General features: G+C 40.0%; 1 protein-coding gene across 2 annotated transcripts in view; it reads left to right on the plus strand.

Annotated features, from left to right (window-relative positions):
• Positions 1 to 25797, plus strand: part of BTBD9 (BTB domain containing 9) — a 462890-nt gene that overhangs the window by 303078 nt on the left and 134015 nt on the right. For both annotated transcript variants that reach the window (XM_004710745.3, XM_045294863.1), the window contains exon 7: positions 20494 to 20683. In XM_004710745.3, coding sequence (XP_004710802.1) covers positions 20494 to 20683 — 190 coding nt within the window. The remainder of the gene's footprint in view (positions 1 to 20493; positions 20684 to 25797) is intronic.

Genomic DNA, 25797 nt, shown 5'->3' on the forward strand with positions numbered 1-25797 from the left:
CCCCCCCCCCCCAGTATGGATTATAATTCAATACAAATAAAACAAAAATCCTCATAAATGGATCACTAGACAACATTATGATAAATTGAGAAGAGATTGAAGTTGTCAAGGATTTCATTTTACTTGGATCCATAATCAACACTCTTGGAAGCACCAGTCAAAAAATTTGAACAATTTATTTCATTGGACAACTCTGCTACACATGACTCTTTAAAGTTAACACTTTAAAGGACCAAGGTAGACCTGGCCTAAGCCACAGTATTTTAAATGTCCTCATATATGTATAACAGCTGGGCAGTGAATAAGGAAGAGCAGAGTAGAATTGATGCATTTGAATTACGGTGTTGAAAGGAGTATTGAAAATACTGTGGACTGCCAGAAGAACAAACAAGTCTGTCTTGGAGGAAACACAGCCATAATTCTCCTTAGATGTGATGATGGTGAGACTTGTCTCACATACTTACATTCCTGGGACATCTTATCAAGGGAAACAGTCCCTGGAAAGGGATATCATGCTTGGATAAAGTAGATCAAAAAAAGAGAGAGAGAAACCCTCAACAATATCGATTGACATATTGGTTGCGACAGTGGGCTCAAACCTAACAACAATTGTGAGATGGCACAGAACTTGCCAGTGTTTCATCCTCTTGTACATGAATCGGGTTGCTTAATGGCATATAACAACAACAACAATTTATTCTGACAGTGTTCATAAGAAGTAAGGAGAAGAAGGGATTTTTGTTTCTATTTCACATTTATGAAACTGAGCCCTACGGAGGTGTAATTGTCTCATAAGTCATGGACAGAACTGACGTTAGTTCTTAGGTACCCACTTTCAGCCTACACTGTCTTGTCCAGAGATCCCTGTTTCTGGAGAAGGCAGGGGAAAGTGAGCATTCTTCGTCCTCGGCATTAGAATATTTAGACATAATGTAACAACAACTGAAATTCAGAAATGAGAACTATTTTAAGGGCAGATGCAGAAATATTTATAATACAGTGATACTTAAAACTACTTGCATCTATTTTTTCTCTTCCCAAAGACTATTTATAAACCATTAAAAGAAAAATTGACTGAAAATAGTAACAAAAAGCTCCTTTTAAATACTTTAATTTTTATTTTAGACATTTTATCACATACTGTACTTCTTAAAAAAATCATTTTATTGGGAGCTCATACAGCTCTTACCACAATCCATACACCCATCCATTGTGTCAAGCACATTTGTACATTTGTTGCCATCATCATTCTCAAAACATTTTCTTTCTACTTGAGCCCTTGATATCAGCTGCTCATTTTCCCCCTCTCTCCCCCACCCTCCTTCCCTCACAAACCCTTGATAATTTATAAATTATTATTTTTTCTTGTTCTACACTCTGATGTCTCCCTTCACCTACTTTTCTGTTGTCCATCCCCCATCAGTTCCCCTTTCTACCCCCATCTTTCCCTTACCCTCCTGGTATCACTACTCTCATTATTGATCCTGAGGGATTCATCTGTCCTAGATTCCCTGTGTTTCCAGCTCTAACCAGTGTACATCCTCTGGTCTAGCCGGATTTGTAAGGTAGAATTGGGATCATGATAGTGGGGGGTGGGAGGAGAGCACATACTGTAATTCTATGGAAAAGTTATGATTGTATGATTGTACTTCTTCAATCTAGGTGAACTTTGGCCTCCAGTGGTAAATTGTATGTTTTGCTGAGTTGTTTTCTTTTTTCCCTAATAACTGCTTTACTTTACAAGTGTGAGTAGTTATTCTACTTCACTTGGGAGCCTCTGACTGTCAGTCTTGGAAGCTGGACCCCAATTTTTCCAGGTGTCCTGAGTTCACCCTCAGTCCCACTGGATTACTCAGTTTACCTGGGTATATCCATAGTCTGGTCACTTGGGCTAGAAAGTTCATCTCCGCCCCCCCCCCCCAACCCCCAAAAGAAAAGAAACATCATGTGTGTTTTGAATTGTGAATATGATCTGAGATTTGAATTAAATATTCTCAATTTTGAGATCTCAATATTTAAAAGTTAAGACTCACTTCTACCAACTTTTTTTTTCTGAATTCCACTCTTAAACCTTTGACATGCTCAGAGATTCTTTCTCATATGACAGCTTGTGTATCGGAGAAGATATAGGAGTTTTGTGTCATGCCTAGCCTTGTTCACTCTTCTCCAGAAACCATGGCAGGATGGTTCTGCGAAAGTGGTATTGTGGAAGTGTTTTTGCCACAGTTCTGACTGGGACACTGGCTATTCAGTGTACAGAACTCCATCTAATGTTTAAACACCTCCCTACCGATAATACTTTTGCTGAGTGAATTAATGGTCACTTATATTTCAGGTAATCCATTTTGTATTCAGCAACTTAAACTATTTGTCAACTTCCCATAGCCTGCTCTGTTGATATTTTTACCCTGTTGATATATTTTAAAGAAATATTATTCAAGATCTTAAGATTCAAGGGTTACCCATGATTCCAGACTCAGTCTGATTGAAAATTGCTAGTTTAAATCAGATCCAGTTTTTTAAAAGCTATGACTTTATTTTAAAATATATTTCTTCTAAACTAAAAAAATAACAAACCAGCACTTCTTTTGTGGGACTCTTAATAACTTTTGCACATCTTGTGCTGTGTGCAGCATGGATTTAAAAAAATTCCCCAAGCTGTGGTGACATCAAGAGACCCTGTTGGCACAGTGGGTAAAACATTGGACTGCTGTTAAAAAAAAAAAAAGCAAACAAACAAAAAATCCTCATGGATTGAACTGATCCACTGCCCTATGGGAGAAAGATGAGGCAGGCAACATCTTTTAAGACTTACTAAAACCCGATGGAACATTTCCCCTCTGCCCTATAGGGCCATGATGAATCAGAATTGACTCAGTGACAGTGGGTTATCGCTGGCATCTCTACTTATTGGGTCACAAAATAACTGTGACCTGACAAGACTTTTAAACTAGCAGTATGGAACAAAAATCACTATTAATTTCACCGTATTTCAGGTCATAAGGAAGGGGGCGGGTGGAGCCCATGTGTCAAGTGAATTCTGACTCATAGTAACCCTGTATATTAATGCTCTGTTGGGTTTCCTTGGCAGCAGTCTTATGAAAGCAGATTGCCAGAAACTTTCTTCCATGGTGCCGCTGGGTTGGATGGATTTGAATTGTCAACTTGCAGATTAGTAGTAGAGTGAAAACCATGGGTGCTGTGTTAGTCTGGGTAAGCTAGAGAAACAAACAGAAACTCATGTATATAAGAGAGTGTTTTATATAAAAGGTAAATGTACATTAAGAAAGCATCCCAACCCAATGCTGTCCAAGCCCATAAGTCCAACATTAGCCCATCTGTCCGACACCAATCTACAAAGTCCTCCTCCATCTCACAAAACACACACGATGATGCCGACTGCAGGAGGAAAGTTGAATCAGTGAGTGTGTAAGCATCTCAGCGCTGTCACGGGTCTCCACATGGCTGCTCCAGCACCCAGGGCTGCATCGGGGAGGTTCATGTGGCTTCTCCTCAGGGATGTCTCACAGGAAGTGAGCCTTGCCAGTTGAAGTAGGGACCTTACTAAGGCAGCTGCACCCTGGTCCTACCATCAAAGAGCAAGAGACCCGAGAACCAGAAAGGCGAGGCTCACCGAGCCATTTATCTCTCCGCCCTACGATTAACCCCATATGTGTTTATCAGCCAAGTTGGCACAATAAACCTTAACTATCTCAGGTGCCATCCTGATATCTATAAGGAAAAAATCAATTCATGTGAAATGGGTGGGTTACTGCTAGTAGAAACAGACACCCTTTATATCATACTTTTTTTTTTTAAGAGTTTATAAAACTTGGCGCCAGTTTCAGTAACTATTTCCAGTTAGGTATCACCACTGCCGAATCCTGTCCCCTACACACACACCACCACCATTTCTTGTCATTGTGTTTAAAAACTCAAGCCAAACTTACATCAAATTGAAATCAATGCTGATTCATAGTGACCCTTTTGTATTTAGGGGGATAGTATTTCTCTAATTGATTATGCCCAGAGAAAAGAGAAAAAAATTCTCTCAATGAGATGTTACCCGATAGTTCAAACACAGAGTTGACTACTTGGACTCTTTTGTTTCTTATACGTGGAAATACGTTGGTCCTAAATTCCAAGGCCTCTCTTACAGAACAGAAATCCCTGTTTAATGCACTGCAGTGATTACTGCTGTTAAACATCTGATGCCTAATTCTTTAAAAGGTCTCTTTGAATTGAAGGTTTTCCCAGCTGAAACCTCCAGCATTCACACTACAGAATTGTTGGGCTACCTGTAAGAGAGTAAACCACACAGTTTATGTTTATTTCTAGAAAGTGCTTTCCTTTCGAGGGTTCCAGTGTAAGACAAGAGAACCCACTACTCTCACGGACTTTCCCCACCCCATTCTCCTCTTCTCATAGGGATGACCTCTTCTGACTTCCTTATTCTGCACCGTATTTTGATGCTATAATTCACGAGGCATACATATATTTATAGCTATGGTTGAAGGACACGCATTTGGGGTTTGGGAAGGTGTTTGCTCCTCGGATATCCCTGTAGATGGAGCCTGTGTTAGGTTGAGTTTTCCAGAGAAACAAAACCGGTGACGCTCATATGTAGAGGAAAGAACTTTATATCAAGAAATAATGTCACATCAAGAAAACGTCCCAGCCAGTTCAACTCAAGTCTGTGGAGTCCTCTTCAGACTCACACAGCTGCTGGCTGATGACACAGGAGGGGGAAGCGAGAAGCTTGGAGATCATAGGTCAGTGGGAGCAGAGTCGGATGGATCCAAGGTTGGCAGGAACATGGCAGGGCACCAACAGCTCCCAGGGATGGCCAGCCATGTCAGCTGCCCCAGGAGCCATGGACAAAAGCGAGCAGGAAGGTGAAGAGACACACACAGAGGGAAGTTCTGTGTGTCTGTTATAAAAAGGCCACGCCCTCAGGGAAGCATCATCAGGCTGTGACTTGATTGCTGGTTTGGATTCTGCCCCTACTTTCCCACAGGTGTAAACTGGCCTGTGTCTACTTAGCATCCAGAACCCTAAGAACCTCAAGGGATGTTGTGGTTGGCCAACCTTGACAGCATCAGGGAGGAGCCCTGGTGGCACGGTGGGCTAAGCATTGGGCTGCCAGTAGAATGGTAAGCTGCTCCTTGAAGAGAGATGAGACTGTCTGCCGGCCTCTTTAAAGATTTGAAGCCTCAGCAACCCAGTGGGCAGTTCTTCTTGGTCACATGAGGGCCCCTGTAAGTCAGAATCAACGTGCGGCAGTGAGCTTGGTTTGACTTTTCGTAATGTTGTAATTGGAGCAAAAACAGGAGTATTCAGAACACTGAAATTAATACTGATTAAAACAGCCACAAGTGAAAAGCAAAGAGAAAAGGGGATAGAGGCTCCACAGAGAGCACCAGCATTCAAAGATGGGGCCTCTATTCTTCCCCAGCAGATACAAAGAAACTGGTCTTGACTGAGTTACTTGGAATCGTGTTAGCAAAGCAGTCTCCTCCTCGTGGAGCTGGAAATGCAGGAAACTTAGGAGAAGGGAATGTGTAGACGTTGTATGCCGTGTATACTTGGTGGGTTTTCTTCTGCGATGTGATTTAATTTATCAGTGAAAAGTGGTTGTTTAAAAAAAAAAAAAGTGGTTGTTTTCAACCAGCATAGACAAAACTAGGAAGTAATGTAACACAGAGCCGGTGCTATAGAATACATTCTTACAGCTTTTCTAGAGTTCCATGAAAGATGGTCTTGTGCTCTAATTAGCTATTGTTCTTTTACAGCTGTTAGATGGAACAGCTGTGGCTGTTTTTTTCTTTAGAATAACTTGACAGAAGGTTGGATTGCAGTTGGTTTGGAAGTTTGCCTGATCAGCAACAAGTAACCATATAGGCCTAGTGAGAGTATCTGAGATGTTTCCCCCTTATTATTTTTGTTTTAAGTGAAACCAACCAACCATTTAGGTCTATTGGGGGGAGTGGGGGGGTGGAGAACGATAGCTAGGTTTGGTCTTATGCTATGTAACTCTATCTGTTTGAAGGGAATTCCTTAACTTGCATAATCAACACTATTAAGCATTTGTTTGATGTGTTGTTAGATTAGGAAACGACATTGCCTACAGGCCAGAACAGGCACACACAGTTTCTGAAGATGACAGTGCTAAGTGTTAGTTCATTTTTAAAAATCTGCTTCAAGTTCCCACCCCCCAGCCCCATGCCTTCTCAAAGGTGATCTCTGGAGAAAGTGAAATAACATGTCAGTCTGATCTTTAACTATAGCTGGTACAGGTGGCCTTCAGGTCATGTCCTATGTGAAGTAATGCTGCCTTTTAAAACACTTATTGCTCCCAAATTAAATTTACTGGCAAACTGTTGGCCACCCCTAACACTGCCTAAAAGCGGGCGAGCAGTAAAACTGTTCAGATCACCTTTCCTGCAGTTCCCCTCAGTCTGAGTCATCCCAATATTCATGCACTTGCAGAATGTATACACTTTGTTAACATGCAACTTTTACATTCAGAAACAGCAAATTAAATTTGTCTGAGCAGAATTGCTATATGCACAGAGGGGGAAATAGTAATTTCTGCTCAGGCAGTTCTCTTTTGCTTTTGCTCATAGCATAGGCTATTTTAATAAGTCTGTAGCTGGAGGATGGCGAGAGAGCACTAGACAGACAGACACAAGAAGCTGGGTTTGGCAGTACGGTTTTGTAAACAAAGTGACACAAATTGGGGCAGGAACTCCAGTGGGACATGGGAGGAAACTTGAAGACTAGAAATATAGCATAAAGCTGAGTCCTGTCCAGATGGTGTTTTTAATAAATTTATCAGACGCATATGAAAGAAGATAATGAACATTCAGAATGGAGAGTGGCCCAGTCCCTCTGGGAAGAACAGTATGATACCTTCTGTGCCTTGCAGTCAGTCAGAATTGCTTCCTAATTTTTCCCAGTGAAAAATGGCCACGGAATTTATTCATTACTGAGTAATTATTACATGGATCAGCTAGACAGGTTGTAGGTTTTGCTTCTAAGAAGAATTAATAACAGAATTATTCCCTACTGAAATAGAAGGAGTGGTCTGTATATGTTAGTAAACCCCGTGGGTGCCACTTTGGACAAACCTGTCAGAAAAGTGTAAGTGAAGCACAGAGCATTCCCCTTTGAGCTAATGTTAACCCCCTTAGGTGTTTATATTCTGTAAAGCCATATTGTTTGTACACCCTTCTACTTGACCCCAAAAGGGCTTGTCTGTTGAAAGAACATTTTATTTTCCCGAGTGGCCAGACTCTCCGGGTGTGGGGCAATCATTTAAGGGAGTGCCAGTGGAGCTAGCAGAGGATGTGTGCAGCACGTGCATGGCGGCTCTCTTGTTGTGGGCATATTTGTTTTCTTTCTAATGTTTAGGTCAAGACCCAGAGATTTATCATACTTTTCTAAGAAAACTTTCACTGACAAAGCAGGTTTTATTCTGCTTTATTCAGTAATTTTTAGATTCTCTTGCTTTATTTAGTAACTTTTAGATTCTCTGATTTTCTGCTTTATTCAGTAACTTTTCGATTTGGGTAAGGAACTGTGTGAAGTAAGGGTATGTGTCAAAATATAAAGAGACACCACTTTGTTCTGGCTCATTCATTCATTCAGCGAACACGTGTTGTTTGTACTATGTGCTAAGCAGGGTTTCTTGGCAATGGAATTATGGAACTGAATGAAAGGATGAAAAGTCCCTGCCTCATGAAACTCACATTCTAAACCACTGCTTGTTAGAGTAGATCATCTTAAAATACTCATTTGCATATTGAGAATCATCCTGGGCCAGAAGAATTGTTTTATCTCGGTTATTTACAGAAGACCTCTATCCACAGATTTGTATCCAGATGTTTTTGACCTCTTCCTCTTTCCACTTCCTAGCTTCATTTGGTCATTATACTTTTAATTTGACTTGTTACTTAAACAGTAAGGATTTAGGATAGTGCTAAGTTTCGATGTTACACCTGATGATTAGCATTTCAAGCAAAACTTTGCTTAAAGGGGAAAAATTTTTTACTTGGAAGGAGATTTAAGGGTGGGGATTGGGTGGGGCAGGAAAAAAATAAAGGAAATTTAAGATGCACTGTAGATTTCATTAATACAGTAATTTTTATTTTAATATGGTGTGTGTGTGTGTGTTGGGGTACCCTTTGTAGATCCAAACCTGAAATTAAAAAGTTAATGAATAATTATGTTGAAATCCAAGTAGAAACAGAACACATATGCTTTTCTTCATCATGTACGTAGAAAATAGATATTGCTATGAAGGCCAAAAATTCAATAGTGTGTTATGTTGGATTACCTCAAGACTCCACCGAGTCAGCGGCTGCTATTGTAAGGGTGGTTTTGCTTAGAGAAAATGCTAATAACTGAGAAAAATCTTCTTTAACCTGTTGATAAACATGTCTGAGCACTTATCCCACCTTTGATTCGCAAATATCGTGAAAAACCGTATCAGTAATGACTCTGTGATAGTCTTTGATGACGCTACACTAATTGACCATTTTCCAGCTAAGATCAAATTGTCTATTGTGAAGCAATAAATTAAGTGGACTTTGAAAACCTTAGAACCAGTGAAGCCAATTGGTAAGACTAGTGGGTACTAAAGAGGGCATTAGTGTTCAGAAGAAAAATAATCACAAGAAGTTTTATATTTCAGAAAATTGCCATATTTCTGGTTTTTATAAAATCATTGTTAGAATTTGTATTGCTGTCAGGTGCTCTCAAGTCGATTCTGACTTGTAGTGACCATATGTACAACAGAACGAAACACTGCACCATTATCACAGTCATTACTGTTTGAGCCCATTGTTGCAGCCAATACATCCATCATGTTGAGAGTCTTCTTCTTGTCCTCTGAACTTTTATCTTACCAAGTATGATATTTTTCTCCAGGGACTGGTCCCTCCTGATTATATGTCCACAGAATGTGAGCTACTGTCTCACCATGCTCAATTATAAGGAGCATTCTTCTTGTACTTCTCCCAACACGTATTTGCTTTATCTTTTGCTAGTCCATGCTATAGTCTTTATTTTTCACAACCACCCTATTCAAATACATCATTTCTTTTTTAGTCTTCTGTATTCGTTGTTCAACTTTTACATGCAAAAGAAGCAATTGCAAGTACTTTGGCTTTTCAAGCTTTTAAGACATACTCTACATGTGCAAAAGACCATAAGCATCATGATCTATAAAGTTTGAGAAGGCACCAGTAAAATGCATACTTACATATACCCATCGCCCAGTTTAAGGAATAGAGCATTACCAAAAGCTTGACGCTCACGGTGTGTTTCTTTTCTGTGTACCCTGCATGTAACGTAACCACTAATCTGAACGATGTATTTCCTGCTTCTTGGTTTTCTGTATCATTCCATGATATCACTAAACAACACAGCAGTCTCAAAATATATAAAGCAAAGTAACAAATTTATAAGGAGAAAAGGACAAATCTGTCATTATGAAGAGAGTGTTTTCTTTAATCATTTTATTGGGGACTCGAACAACTCTTATCACAATCCATACATACATCTATGTGTCAATCACATTTGTATATGTGTTGCCTCATCATTTTCAAAACATTTGCTTTCTACTTGAGCCCTTGGTATCAGCTCCTCATTTTTTCTCCTTCCTGACCTCCCTCCCATATGAACCCTTGATAATTTATAAATTATTATTATTTTGTCATATCTTACACTCTCCAATGTCTCCCTTCACCCACTTTTCTGTTGTCCATCCCCCAGGGAAGGGGTTATATGTAGATCCTTGTAATCATTTCCCCCTTTCTACCCCACCTTCCCTCCACCCTCCCAGTATCGTCACTCTCACCACTGGTCCTGAAGGGTTCATCTGTCCTGGATTCCCTGTGCTTCCAGTTCCTATCTGTACCAGTGTACATCCTCTGGTCTAGCCAGATTTGTAAGATAGAATTGGGATCATGATAGTGGGGGGGAGGAAGCATTTAAGAACTAGAATAAAGTTGTATGTTTCATTGTTGCTACACTGCACCCTGACTGACTCGTCTTCTCTGCGCGACCCTTCTGTAAGGGGATGTCCAGTTGCCTACAGATGGGCCTTGGGTCCCCACTCCACACTTCCCCTCATTCACAATGATATGATTTTTTTGTTCTTTGATGCCTGATACCTGATCCCATCGACACCTTGTGATCACACAGGCTGGTGTGCTTCTTCCATGTGGGCTTTGTTGCTTCTGAGCTAGATGGCCACTTGTTTACCTTCAAGCCTTTAAGATGCCAGACGCTGTATCTTTTGATAGCGGGCACTGTCAGCTTTCTTCACCACTTTTGCTTATGCACCCATTTGTCATCAGTGATCATGTTGGGAAGGTGACCATCATGGAATGCCAGTCTAATAGAACAAAGTGTTCTTGCATTGAGGGAGTACTTGAGTGGAGGCTGAATGTCCATCCTTAATACTAAACCTATCGATATATGCACATAGATCTCTTTCCCTATCCTCATATATAAATATATTTACTTATGTACATGCTTGTATTTAGACCTCTATTAATGCCCTTTGTCTCCTAGTTCTTTCCTCTATTTCCTATTACTTTCCTCTTTTCCCACAAGCATGCTCAGCCTTCATTTGGGTTTCAATAATTCCTCTCAGTTCCATTGCCCTTGATCAAGCACAACCAGGCTTCCTATACCTTCCTCACTATTGATTTTGGATCACTTGCTGTTCCCTTGTCCCTGGGTTAACACCCGCTTCCTTTCCCTTGCCTCCCCCTATCTCATGTCTCCCACAGAACTGTCGGTTCTGTTGTTTTCTCCTGCAGATTTTTTATCCCGCCTATCTTATCTAGATAGACCTACAGAGATAATAATATGCACAAAAACAAGACAGTGTAAAACAAAGCAACAAAAGAAAACAAAACAACAATGACAAAAAAAGAAAGCCTGTACATAGTTCAAGGTCTGTTTGTTGACCTTTAGGAGTGTTTTCCGCAGAAAAGTGGATGAAGGGAGACATTGGACAGTGTAAGACAAAATAATAATTTATACATTTTTATGTGAGGGAAGGGAGGGAGGGGAAAATGAGCTGACAGTAGAAAGTAAATGTTTTGAGAATGATGAGAACAACAAATATGCTTGACACAATGGATGGATGTATGGGATTGTGATAAGAGTTGTACAAACCCTCAATAAAATTATTTTTTTTTAAATGACAGAAAAGGTTTTGGAAAGGTTGATGGCAACAAGTGTGCACAATTGAATGATGGATTGTTATAAGATTTGTAAGAGCCCCCAATAAAATGATTAATAAAAAAAGGTGTGGGTTTTTTTTAAAGGAGTGTTTTCCGGTCGAGACTGATGGGGTGCCATGCCCTGACCCCAGAGTCTATTTTTGGTACTCCTTCAGAATTCCCTTGCTCTGCTCCCCTTGCTGTTCTGTTGCACAGCCTTAGTGTTTTGCCTCAGTGTGCTGGGGTCAGATTGGGCACAATTCCCACACTGTCTCCAGTATTGTCCCCTATGGGTCAGTGAGGGATGTCGTTCTCATAGTGGGGTTGGCCCTATAGTCCTCTCTGTGCATTGGCTGCTCAGAGCAGGATATCGTCCTCAAGGCTTGGTGGGCCAGGAAATGCTCCACTATATCTTCCTCCCCCTTCATTTGCTCCCGTGTGCTCTGATCATCTGATCAGACATGTCCCTCTCCCTGAGCTGTAGCTTTCCTGCCCTCTGAAGTAAATTCCTCTGGGGATAGGTGGGGGTTGTCCACGTAGTTGGGATCGGGGCCGGCCCCTCATGATGAGGAGAGATTTTAATAAGAATCTCTCAGTGGTTACTAAGCAAACTTCTTCCTGCAGTTAGTAAGCATATAAGTGATTTAAACACACAAACACCAGTTTGTTGTAGTAGACATGTATAAAATCATGTTGTTAGATGCCACCAAGTTGCCCTCAACTCACAGTGACCTTGTGAAACGCTGGCTGGTCTCAGGCCTCCCTCCAGATCATTGGCATGTTTGAATCCATTGTTGTGACTAGTGTGTCTCTTCAGCTCTCTGAGGATTTTGCTGCCCTTTCACTCTGCCCATGAAAATGTCCTTTTCTAACAATTGGTCTTTTCTGATGGATTGTTCAAAGTAAATGAGCAAAATCTCACCATCCTCATTTCTAAGGAGTATTGTGATTGTATTTATTCTATTTTCCAAATTAGAAAATACACATTTTCATCCGGCACACAAGAAATTTAATAAAATTTGACCATGTACTAGTCCACAAAGCAAATGTCAACAAATGCCACAGTATTTTAATATGATCTGCCCTGACCAGCAATGGTTTAGAATGTGAGTTGTGTGCCTTATTCCCATTTGTAAGAAACCATGCCTAGCATAGAGTAGATACAAAAAATGACCCAAAGTGATAATATCATACAGACCACGCTGTGTACCCATATTAAGAGTTAGCAACAAAGAGAACTGTGAAAGTTAAAAGATAGCTTCAGAAAACCTGTGGAAAATTCCATTATCTTTTAATGCCATTTGTCTATGAACTTTGGAAACCCCCTCCTATATCTGGAAAGCTAAAGCCATGAATTTTGGAGGGTTTTTGTTTTTGTTTCTTTTGTAACCACTTAAAGTAAATGTTGAGTTCATTAATCTTTCTCCTTTCCTAGTAAATGTGTTTAAAGCTAATATTTTAAACTCAAAGTTCTGTTTTAACTTCATTCTCAAGCTTTGGTATTTATGTGTTTTGAAAAGTCCTAGTCTGGTATTTTGTAAAATGACCCTCAATTTGAGTTGATTTGGTCAATAATGTTTGAACTTGGGTCACTACTTAATATATTCTAATTTTCATTGTTAATTTTTTTAACCCTTAAATGATTCATGGTTTTGGTCCAGCGATCACACTAGGTATACAAAAGGGTTTCAAATTATTGAGGGGAAAATTCCATTATCTTTCAACTTCATTTTCCACCAACTTTTTGAAGCCCCCTAATATCTCCTAAAGAAATAAAAGCGGAGCATGAACAGATAGATATATGCACAGACATGGAAAGAGATGGAAACACACTGGGAGCCCATCAGTGAGTGAATGGATAAACAAGCAATGGCATGTACAACGTCGAAGAAGAATGAAGATTGCACAAAGGATCTTATGATGTGGAAAAACCTGGAGGACGTTACATTGAGTGAAATAAGTCAACTGCAGAAGGACAAATAGTTTTATGAGTACATTATGAAATATCAAGGAAAGAGTTACACATAGAAAGAAATTGATTGTTACCCAGGAGGGAAAGGGTGAGGAGAGAAAATTGCTAGATAATAGGTGCATATTAATTTGAGTGAAAGGATAATAAACTGGTGATCAGTACAATATCACTAAACCAAAGGAAGACACAGAAGCGTATAAGAGTTACAACAAAGATTAGTGCTACTACATACACAATCCTGCATTATAAGTAATAATGAATAATTTGTAAGTGGTTACATAGACAGACACGATGAGCAGGTATGAGTAGGTGAAAGATATTATACCCATGACCATACATAGGTGTGTGTGTACACAAAGCACACAGGAGGAAAAATTCATAGCCATAACCAGACATCTTAAGAGAATGAGTCATTGGGCCACCAAACTCAACATCATAATAGTGGGGGACATCAAGGTGAGTTATCATAACATAGTCCACAAAGACAATATTCTACATCCTACTTTGACGAGTAGTGACAGTGATCTTCAGTGCTTGTGAATGACCAACCTCATCCAGAGCAAACAAGAGTAAAAAACATCAAAGGAGACAATGAATCAAAAGAACTGATGGATCACGAGAACCTCAGCTTCCACAACCTTGAGACCAGAAGAACTAGATAGATAGTTCCCAGCTACCACTGTGGATTTCCTTGAAAGAGAACATAATAAAGGGGCCTGGGTAGAATGATAGAAAAATATGGAACAAACTCAAAACCATAAAAAAGACCAGGCATACTGGGCTGAAAGAGAATTGTAGGACCTTTGAGACTATAGCCCTTCCAGCCTGGAACTGAACTCATCCCCATAGCTCAACTCCCAGTAAAATAATAAACCTACAAGGTGGACAGTGCCGCCAAGGAGGTGGTTCTTCTTATGGTCCTCAGCCATGTGAGATCAAAGGGCAGCTTTGCTCCAGGAAGAAAGCATGGAAGCCAGGAATGGATAGGAAAGAAGGACAAGTAGAGGTAGGAAATACAAAGAGGAAATGGGAAGAGTGCTGGTACATTGTGGGGCCTACAGTCGATGTCACAAATCAAAATATGTATCAATTGAGGAATGGAAGCCAATTTTTCACTCAAATCACAATAAAAAGGTTTTTTTTAATAGTGCTCTGGAACACTTGTAAAGTAGATAAACCCATAAAGTAGACTGATTATGAAAAAAAAGGTATAAACAAGTACTATTTGGAATGAAAAATAGGATGTACTGTGAAAAATCTCATGCCAGCAAACAAAATGAATTTTTCTGGAAGTAGCCAAGAATATCTTTTTTTTTTAACTAGGCTTTATTTTAAAGTTTAAAATTCACTAGCTAGGCGAATGCTTGTATTAATGTGGTTGAAACAAGTTTCTTGCTTACTTGTATTTATTCTTGAATTCCATGCTGATTCTTCTTTTAAACGACAGTTTAAGATGTCTTGCCCAGCATGCTTGCTTACATTAACTTAGGGGCGAAGGAGAAGTGTGTTTGTTTAAGGGCTTCGCCAAGAATATCTAAGACAGTTTCAAAGTAGAAAATGAAAGGTGTTAATTTTACCAGTTTTTTATAGATTACTTAAGACAACATGGCAAAGGCACAAAGTTAGGCAAATCAACCAGCGAAACAAAATATAGACCTTAAAATGAGATGCCAATACATATGAAAATTTTATGGCCAACTAACACAAATTAGTGGTACAAATAATTGACGGTTCATTAAATGGTGCTAGGGAAATTGGCCATTGGTATGAATAAAAAGTGTAAGTAGATTCCTTATGTTATTTAAAACATAAATGTTTTAAAGAGTCAAGCAATGGAGATAGAGGGGGTTAGGGAGCTTGAGAGCTTTTAGAAGAAAATATAAAAAATACACATATACATACATGCACACATATTTGAAGTAGAGAAGAATTTGTAAACAAGATAACAAAAGCACAAATTGTGAAGGGAAAAAAATACATATCTCCACTTAACTTTCCAGGGTACTTAAAGACCTTGTGCACGTCAACTAGAAAAATAGGCAAAATATAAGGCAGTTTGTAGACAAATTGATTCAAGAGGGGAAAAGGCGCTGGGTGGGTTTGGTAGGGGAGGGGGGGTGCTCATATTCACCTAACTAGGAAATTAAGAGCTGAATCCACTTTGAGATATCGTTTTGTACTCTGACATTACCGAGACTTGGTAAATACAAAAGGATGCTAGAGTCTGTTTTCATAGCCATTTTGGTGAATGCGCAATTGGCAGTGTCTAGGAAAGATGACAGTAATTCATAGCTATGAGTATAATTCCATTTCTATTTGTGTATTCCTTGAGAGAGAAAAAACTCATTCCATGGACACACGAAGAGATGTATAATGTTCACAGAATCTTTGTAAAAACAAATTAAAAATTGGTAATAATCTAAATGTCCTTTAGCAGGAGGCTAGATATATAAATTTTAGTATGTTTCCACATTGAAATTCTTTTTTTGCATTACATGAATGCACTAGATTTGTTTATAGGTTGCTCTTTGATTCTAATTTAACGTGTGTGGATGTTAATATTGTTCACCAGATATTCTGCCCCACGTAGGCACTCCTTGCCGATGCGCATTGTGCTTGTGCTTGTCCTTCACTAGTCACACGAACTGCCTTGTCCGGTGAAATCTGGGTAAAGTGATGTGTATTACTTTGTTTAATTTTTTTGTTTTATTCTTTAATTTTATGATTAAAACATTAAAAAATTTGCCATTTTAAGTGACATTAATTGCAGCCCAATATTATGCAACCATCAGCACTATTCTCAAACATTTTCATCACTTCAAGCTGGCTCTGTGCCCATTGAGTAATCACTCTCTGCCTCCCCCAGCCCCTGTATATAATTTATTTTCTGTCTTATGCACTTACTTCTTCTGGCTTTTACAAATGTCAGGAACTATATAATACTTTTTCTTTCGAGTCTGGCTTACCTCATATAGCATCCTGTTTACAAGATTCATCCATGGTGTATACCTTCATTTGTTTTTATGACTGAATAATAGTCTACTCTTTAAAAATTTGATTATTCTTCCTAGTATTTATATTCAATAAAGTCACCATTAACAGTAATTAGCAAATACTAGCTGAACTTTTGCTCTGAGGGGGGAAATAGGGGATTTGGTTCTTGTCAGCCTCTGGCCATATTTTCAATATATAATACCTTTTTTTATCTGTCTTTCTGCTAAAGACACCTTTTTCAGGATCAAGGAGTATGTATGTGCGTCATTCATTAATACTGAATTCAGAGTCAACAGCACAGTAACTCTTACCTGAAGGAAGCTTACCTAGGGATTTTCACCATAAGGCACAGCACAGCCTTCTTGCACTTACTTCAACACTGCACTTGGGGGCCATTTTAAACAGCAAATCACCAACAAAATGCACAAAACTGAAAAATGTGGCATTAAACATCTTGAGGAGGACACTTGCTTACAATATGAGAGGTGGAACAAGAAGGCAGAACCTCACCTTACTCCACCATAGCCTGGAATGTGCATGTCGTGGCTGAATATTTTTGCCATTCATTGCATGTCTGTGAATTACTGGAAAGCACGGAAAGTTTTGATATTGTGGTTAAAGATAAATTTTAGTGAGTAGGTGAAATTACAAAGAAGGAATCTTCAAATGATGATGATGATGAACTGTATATACTACATTTTATTTATGCATTTATCTGTTAATGGTCACTGTTTTTCTTTTTCCTCTTTTTGGCTATTGTGAATAATGCTGCAGGAAACATTGTGTAGAAGTATTCGATGTCCTCCTTTCATTTTGGGGGGACTACAAGTAGGAGTAGAATTCCTGGATCAAATGGCAATGCTATGGTTAATGCTTTGCGGAACTGCCAAACTTCTTTCCACAGTAACTGCACCATTTTGCATTCCCACTAGCAAATTCGTGAGGCGCTCCAGTTTTCTCTGCATTCTCAACACTTGGTGTTTTCCTTTTCTTTTGTCCATCTTTTTACAGCCATTACAGTGGGTGTTAAGTGGTTTTTACATGTATGTTCCTAATGACTACTAATGTTGAAAGAAGCCTCAATGGCACAGTGTTTAAGCTCTCGGCTATTAACTGAAGGTTGGAGGTTCAAACCCACCAGTCAGTCTGCAGAAGGAAAGTGTGACAGCTTCTAAACAGAGTTGCAGCCTTGGAAATGCTACAGAGCAGTTCTACTCAGATCAACTCAATGACAATGAGTTTGGTTTGGGTTTTTTTTTGGGGGGGGGGGGGGGGTTGGGAGCAGGGGGAGGATGAGTTGAGTATCCTTTCCTGTCCATTTGTATATGTTCTTTGGAGAAATGTCTACTCTCATCTTTTGCCCATCTTTAAATTGGGCTGTTTGTCTTTTTGCTGCTGAAAGTTTTCTTTATATATTCTAGATATGAAATCCTTTTTTGTTATACGTGTGTGGCTTTATAATATTTTTTTCACATTCAGAGAGTTGTCTTTTCTCTTTTTCATAATATCCTTTGATGCAAAAAAGTTTTCAATTTTAATCAAGTTTATTTTTTAATTTTGTTTTTCATGGTTTCAGTATTTTACCTAAATTCATTGTCAACTTGAAGGTCATGAAGATTTAGCCCATGTTTTCTTCATGTTTTATGGTCTTAGGGCTTATATTTAAATCATTGGTTCATTTTGAGTTAATCTTGAGATATGATATGAAGTAAGGGTCTAATGCAATTATCCTTGTACCATTTATTGAAGAGACTATTTTTTGCTCATTGAATTGTTTGAACACCCTTTCTGAAAATCGACTGACTACACTTGTAGTGGTCAGAGTTTTATCAGCCAGTGTCCAACGCTTTTCTCCTGCTGCTGTGACTGTGGAAGAATGTGTCAATATGAAGTCTCTGTCATCCTTGTCTCTGTACAATGAGGAGAGTCAAGCATCACCGACTACATCAACTAAGCGAAAAATAAGCTTGTGCTGCTTTAAGCCACTGAGAGTATTGGGGACCGTTTGTTGCTGCAACATAACTTGTCTATGGTATTTATTTATTTAAATGTATCGGATCAATTTGCTGTGTATTTTATGCCACTTCCTTAATTATTTCTTCCAAATCATGGAATACTGTGATAGTCTGGGTACTTCAGAGAAACAAATCCACAGAAACTCATGTATAAGGGAGAGTTTTATATAAAGGTTAAGTGTGCATTAAGAAAACATCCAACCCAGTGCTGCCCAAGCCCACAAGTCCAACATTAATCCATTAACCCATACGTCTAACACTAATCCAGAAAGTCCTCCTCCATCTCACAAAACAGACGCAATGATGCCAACTGCAGGAGGAAAGCTGAGTCAGTGAATGTATAAGCATCTCAGCGCTGGCAGGGGTCTCCACACCGGTTCTCCAGCATCCAGGGCTGCATCAGGGGAGGTCCATGTGGCTTCTCCTCAGGGATGTCTTGCAGCAGGAAGTGAGCCTTGCCAGCTGAAGCAGGCAACTGGCTAAAGGCAGTCCAACCATCAGAAAGCAAGAGAACTAGAAAGCCGAGGCTCACTGAGCCATTTATCTCTCTGCCCTTCAATTAACCCCACATGTGCCAGGTTGGCACAATAAACTACCTCAAATACTTACACTTTTCTGTGACAAAGAAGTACTGTGATTTGCCCTCTAAATACTATCTCGTCATGTCTCTTTCCCAAGTCATAGGAAACTTTCTTCTCACCTTTTTCTTTGCTAAGAAATTGCAGATTATTTCACCTGTTTGTTTGTTTGTTTTTGCTTGTTGTTTTGGATTTAAGCTTAGAGTCAGGGATTCAAGACTAGAATAGCCCTCCTTTCCTTCAGAAAGCCATTAGTGAAGGTATAGGAGATAAGAACTCAAGGTTAGGCACACCCAATTTTGGAAAACAAATGCATCACTTAGAAGATACATGTAAGATTATTTATTCCACATTAGGTCTTCTCTTTTTATTGACTTCCATTATAAGGCTATAAGTATTTTGATAGAGTTATACTATTACCTACCCTCTCCATTTTCAGAGTATAATACGGAAAAGTCTAAGTATAGCTAGTTTATATATCTATTGAGAAAAATTTCCCCCAAAATCCATTTTTATATTATATTAAGTAGGTTACAAATTTTGAATGTAAGTAGCTAAGGTTAATTTTAGATTTAGTTAAGTAGCTTCAATGTCAGAAGAAAACCCCAGTGCTAATAAATGAACAGAAATATCCTGGGGAACTTAAAAGCCCTTCACCTCTTATCATTTTCTCAGTGTTTAGAAAATCTACATCATTTTTGGACAGTCATCATTTTCTGGAAGTCCTTGACTTTTACAAGTGAACATGATAGGAAATTAAAAGTGTAAAGAGAGACTGAGAATAAAAACAGAGCTGGTACTTAAAACTCTAACAATTCGTGAACCAAGGGGGGGATCATATATATTGGAATGCAATTATGTTAGGCAAATAAAACACATGATTCATCGTCTAGGACAATTGTGTATTTTGAAAATGGATAAGGACTATGTCGTGGGTCACTTCCCTGTTTTATGAATTCTAAAACACTCAACTTATATCTATATGTTTATTAATATTTACATAATATTTCTTCACATTTAAGAAGAGTCAAAATAATAAGTATATACAGTTTTTAGAGAATACAAATGAAGTCAGTGCCTTTGTGTAACCATCGCCAGCTTAAGAAGCAGAATAAGATCAGCTATTGTTTAAGCCCCCAGATGCTTTTCTCAGATGTCTACTTCTCCCTCCCCACACATAATCATCCTTAATTTTGTGTAATAATTGCCTAGATTTCCTTCTTTAGTTTTACATATATGTGTGTCTCCCTATACAATGTATATTTTCATTTTTTTCATTTGTTAAACTTTGTATAAAAAACTCATACTCTTTTTGTTCTTCTATGCCTTCACTCAACATTTGTTTTTGTGACTCATCCATTTGACTGTAGTTGTAATTCATCCATTTCCCAGTTGTTGTGTAGTTCCCCATTGTAGTTATCCCACACTGTAATTATCCAGTCTGCATTTGGCAAATGTCGTATTTTTTCTAGAATAAAACACTTTACAGTTAATTGCTACATGTGGTCTGATCTCCTCCAACCTTAAATTTAACTTTTTTTTTAAAGCTGGTTGACAGCAAAACTACATTTATGTTTTAACGTAATCAGGATGTTTTCACTGATTTGAGACAGTAATGAACTTTGTGCTGAGCACATTATCAGGGTTTATTTGACTCCTCATCCTAATGCCAACTTTTGTGTTTTGATTCCCAGTGCCCATGGAGAATGTTGCAACAATTGCTGATTGTGCCAGTGTGATCGAAGGTGTCAGTCGGAGCAGAAATGCCTTGCTGAATGGAGACACCAAAAATTATGATTGGGATTCTGGCTACACATGTCATCAGCTAGGAAGCGGTGCAATTATGGTACAGCTGGCACAGCCATACATGATTGGCTCAATACGGTAAGAAGATGCCTTTTTATTCATTACTCTTAAAATGATATAGACATGTGTAAATTATATTCTGCTAAATATAGCTTCAGTGAATCAGCTATGAGTCTATGCTCCAAATGCCCTCTGAGAAAAAAGAGGGAGACACAGTTGTGGGGTGTTTGCTTGGACCTTTTGGGAGATGCACCAAAGTTGGGCTTGTAGAGAGACTAGGTGAATGGCCTTTTCCCGGACGGCTGACTTCTTCACAAATCAAAGTTTAGACTAGTTAGGGGCTTCTGGGGAATTGTCAAGAGAAGTTATATAGAATGAAAAATAATCTCTAAACATTAACAAATGACTTTATATTATGAACCAATCAGAACCGAACATGACAACTTGTTAGTTTGTTTTAAGAAGGGGACCTTAACTCAGTACTGCTTGATTTACATGAGAACATGATTCTTAAGTAGGCCCTTTCCTTTCGTTGTTTCTCCCCTTCTCCCTTCTTCATTTTTTAAGGTTTTAAGAAAGACTCTGAAAGGCTACTATAAAGAAATCTGGTTCATCCTACCTGGAATAGCAATGTTGGCAAGAGATGTCAGCCCTGCATCGTGTTCCACCACATTTGCTTTGTTGCTTCCCGTTCTCATTTTGAACAGGCAGTGTAGGTAAGAAGAAAGGAACAGCATTAAAAATAAAGTAGTAGGGTTCTAATAGGAAAAGATTTATTGATGTGTAGACTAATAACCACAGAGGTTAATGCTGCTTGCCAGTTCCCTGGGGCATCCTGAAGAGCTGATGCTGGATTTCTTAAAGAATCCAGACTGAAATTCTTCGTTTAAATTATCAGCCCCTCTTTATAAAGGGTTGCATCACAGGCTGAGTACCACAGGCAACATATCACAGCCTGGTACCCTGGAGTTCATAGTGCAGACCAGAGAACTCAATTTGTGCTTAGCAAGGGGTCAAAGCAATCATTCTACTAGTACAGTACAGCGTCCATCAAATAGCAAACAACCTCCATTCACTTTTCTCAGTTGAGTGCTTTAAAGTACTTTGTAAGCCATCTATTGAATAAACCGTTCTAGAATTGTCATAGATGATGTCAGACTTATCTGTGTCTTTCTTATTACATCTATCCCCCTCTACTTTAGAAATCTGGAAAGCAGTTATCCTTCTCTTGTCTTCTCACACTCCTTATAGTCTCTACAATTTCTTGAAGATTACCAATCGTGTCTCTGAGATTACATCTGCAATTTCTTTTAGCAGGCGTAGTGTGTAACTCATCTGAGCCAGGAGACTTGAAATCATTTAAATTGACTAGATACTCTCTTGCTTTCCTCACCTATTTCAGGCTTCAATTTTCTCTTTATTATGTTTGTTCTGCCATTTCTAATTTGAAGACCGGTCTTCTTGCCAATGAAGATGGAAGTAAACTGGCATCTTAGTGTCTCTGCCTACTCTCTTGTAATGTTCCTTATATTCTGTCCATTTTCTTGTCACCCCACAGCCTCCTCCGCACCAGTGTGCCTCGGGCATCTCAACGAGGCCAGAAATGGCATTCCACTATCTTCCCCCTCCCCTGCCCAAGCCACTTCAAGTCATGCTTTCCCATCCCACTCACTGCCACCTAAACCAACAACAAGGGGGTCTCTATGAATGCCTGCCTTCCTTTCCTCATCTCCCCAAAGCAGCCAGTCAGCCAGAAAGTTCTTCTGTTCCCACCTGTCAACTATCTCACACATCCATTCCCATGTTCGTTCTACAGATGCACCTTTGCGGTTTTGCCAATTCATCTTACTCCATTCTGGCCTCCCTTCCCCACCAGCAACTTCTCTGTGTTCTCCCCACACTGTTAGTTCTCTTCCTAAAGGATCCATGTGCCTTCAGGAGAAAGTTCAGGCTGAAGCATTTATGTTTGATCTGATAAGAGTATAGCTCTCGTCTCCTGCCTCTCCGCCCACTTCCCCGGCCACTTCCCCCCACACACACTTCATCCCAGTCTGTCCAGCTCTTTGAGTCGTGCACAGGCCCCATACTTGCTTTCTACCTCCATGTCTTCAAGTCTTGGGATGGGCTGCCTTTGTTGCTTATGTCTCTCATCCTATTTCCGTCTGGTTCTTATCTCCATACTTAACTCCCTTTGGGATCCCTCACTCACCTTTCATCGTCTCCTAGACTTATTTAGACAATGCTTTCCAGTGATCCTTCACTATTTGGTATTTAATTCCTATCAGAGCAATTGTCCCACCCGTGCTGTAATTGTTTACCTGCTGCCTCCTGCCAGCCTTCCCTCATAAATGCAGCTGCAACAACTAAGAACAAGCTTCCCTTGGGAGATTAAATTGTGCACATGCGTTGGTTTGTTAAAATAGAAGGGGAAATTTTAGCAGCTATGAGGGGGCTTCAAAAAGTTACTGGAAAATGGAAATATCTTTTAATTCCATTTTTCCCACTAGCTTTTTGAAACCTCATTGTACAGTGGAAGATCTAGAATTTTAGATCCAGCAGGTATCTCATGAGGTCATCATCAATGTGACAGCTCACTGAGAAATAGACAAACTACGTGTGACAGGGTCACTTTGGTCTCTAGCTTTACCCAAAGAGTCAGAGATGTTGGATCTGATTCCAGAAAAAAGGTGTCCCTGGGGCTTATGGGAGAAGCCCTGGTGGCGTAGTGGGCTTTGTATTTGGCTACTATCCACAAGGTCAACAGTTCTAAACCACCAGTTCTCCAGGAGAAAAATGAGGTTTTCTACTTTGGTAAACAGCGATAGTGTCAGAAAGCCACAGGGCAGCTCTGCACTGACCTATAGGGTCACTATGAGTTGGAATCAACTTGAGGCGGTGAGAGGGGCTGATGGTAGGGGAGAGCAATGACCCATTTTTGTTTGCTTTAAATGTGAAATGAAAACGATGCCCTCCAAACAGTTGTTTTTCTTTCCTTTTCCTGACTCAAGTGATGAGCACAAACCGAACCAAAGGTAGAAATGTGTATCTGAACACAGTGTGAAAAGTCCAACTTCCTTAAACCCAGCTATTGTTTTTCAGTTAGAAAATTCATGCGATTGAAGCTCTGAATAACTGACTGAGCATTCAAAGAAACACGTCTCTGTGAATCTGACATTATGTTGTCAGGAACTACATTTGCCTCTTCTGTGACATGATTAAGAGAACGAGAGAGAAATTTCTTACCACCAATGACTGGGCAGTGCTGGACATCTTGGCAGGCTGTGGTTAGCAGTGGCAGATGTGCCCATATAGGCGCTTATTGATAGGAAACTAGATCAGTGGCACCTCTTCATTGTGATGAGTAATTGACCAATGACAGGTTGATTAGTCAATGACATTTGACCTGCAGCTTCTATTGCTTGTGATGACTGACTTGCTTTCCTAGTCACTGTACCCTGACAAGCCCAGTGATTACGACTCTACCGCTCAGAGGAGAGCAGTGCAGAGATGATGAGTAGCTAACCCTTTCCCACCTAGGAGGGAGGAGGTGGCAGAATCCTGGTAACACTCCCTCCCGCCTTGTCCGAGGTGAGGCCTCATTGTTTCATATGCTCGCTTTTCAAATTCAGGAGACAACAGTCTCAAACACAAGTTGATTCGTTTTGGTCACTGCATCCTTTATTCCCCAAACAGGGCTGTGAGTGAGTGTGTGTGTGTGTGTGTGTGTGTGTGTGTCCGTGTCCTTTTGTTTATTTGATTTTCAGTCACAGTGGTTTTTTTCCTTTTCTGGGCATTTACCCTATAGCTGGCTTGGCAATGGCAAAATGTTTGGTCCTGACCACAGTCAGCAGGAGCCCAGACCTCTTGCTGTGCTGACCACCAATACCCTCCTGATGTCCTGCAGAGGCTGGGCTTGAAACATGACCTCTGATCATTTCTCCCCCACTCCCCACTTTCTTTCATTCACTCAACAAATATTTATGGAGCCTTTACCTCAGGGCCAGGCACCATGGGATTACAGTAATGAATAAATCAAGCAGAAATTGGTGCTCTTATAGAATGGACATTTTAGTAGCGGAGAGAGAAGCAGCAACCAAACAGAGTTTGTAATATGTCAGATATTTAGAAATGCTATGGAGAAAAACAAGCTGAACAGGAAGGCCTTTGGAGGATGGGGAAGCAATGCCGTTTAGATTGTGTGTGTGTGTGTGTGCATGGAGGCTTCCCTGAGAAAGGTGACATTTGAAGAGTGGCCTGATGGATGGGATGGAGTAAGCCATTTGGGGATCTGGAGGATGAGGCAGACTGCCAAGTCCCTGAGGTGACAGGGTGCTAGGCAGGTTATGGGGACAGCAGGCAGGCCAGTGTGGCTAGAGCAGGAGAGGGACGAGTAAGAGGCTAGAGAGGTAACTCTGAAAGGTGGATTGTCTCTGTATTCAACCACCACCTCTGCAAACCATCCCACTTATCATCCTGGTGTTTCTTTTTCTTTTGACACCCCCCCTCCAGTGTTATATTAGCATCATCAAACCCACTGACATCAAATAGATCCTGACTCAGAACGAGCCAATAAAGAATTTTTGAGACTGTAAATCTTTACAGGAACAGACAGCCTCATCCTTCTTCCTTGGGAGCTGGTGATGGGTTTGAACCACTGTCTTGCAGTCAGCAGCCCAATGCCTAGCCCATAGTGCCACCAGGGCTCCTTTAGAACGGTATTCTCTTTGCCTTGGATTAGGGAGGTGTGGGGAGGCCTTTCTAAGCCACCCACATTGTCCCAACCAGCTCCTGAAACAAACAACAGGAGGCAACTTAGCCTTTGCAGGTGAATGGGGATCGCTCTCTCCATCTTTTGCGTTTCTTTCCCTGAACCAGAACAGGTAGTATAACTGGAAAATGAGGAGTTAGTCCTTGTTGTTGCTAGGTTTACCAACACGGCCCAAGTTAGTTTATTTGAAGGAGAGAGATTACCTGGAATGTACCTTAAAAGTGGATAATTGAGTAGTAATTATATCATTCTCATGCCATTAAAAAAAAAACACTAATGGGAGCCAGTGAGGGGGGATGGTGAAGAAAAGGAAAGAGTGGAGCACATCCTGGCTCAATGAGCCCTGGGGACAATGTGCCTGTTCAGAACAGCGATGCATGGAGACGACCACGGGCCGGCCCCACCACGGGACACAGCATTCCTC

Source organism: Echinops telfairi, unplaced genomic scaffold (genome assembly GCF_000313985.2).
Source record: "Echinops telfairi isolate 266 unplaced genomic scaffold, ASM31398v2 ScPeMD7_3533;HRSCAF=4204_1, whole genome shotgun sequence".
NCBI classification, from domain to species: Eukaryota; Metazoa; Chordata; class Mammalia; order Afrosoricida; family Tenrecidae; genus Echinops; species Echinops telfairi.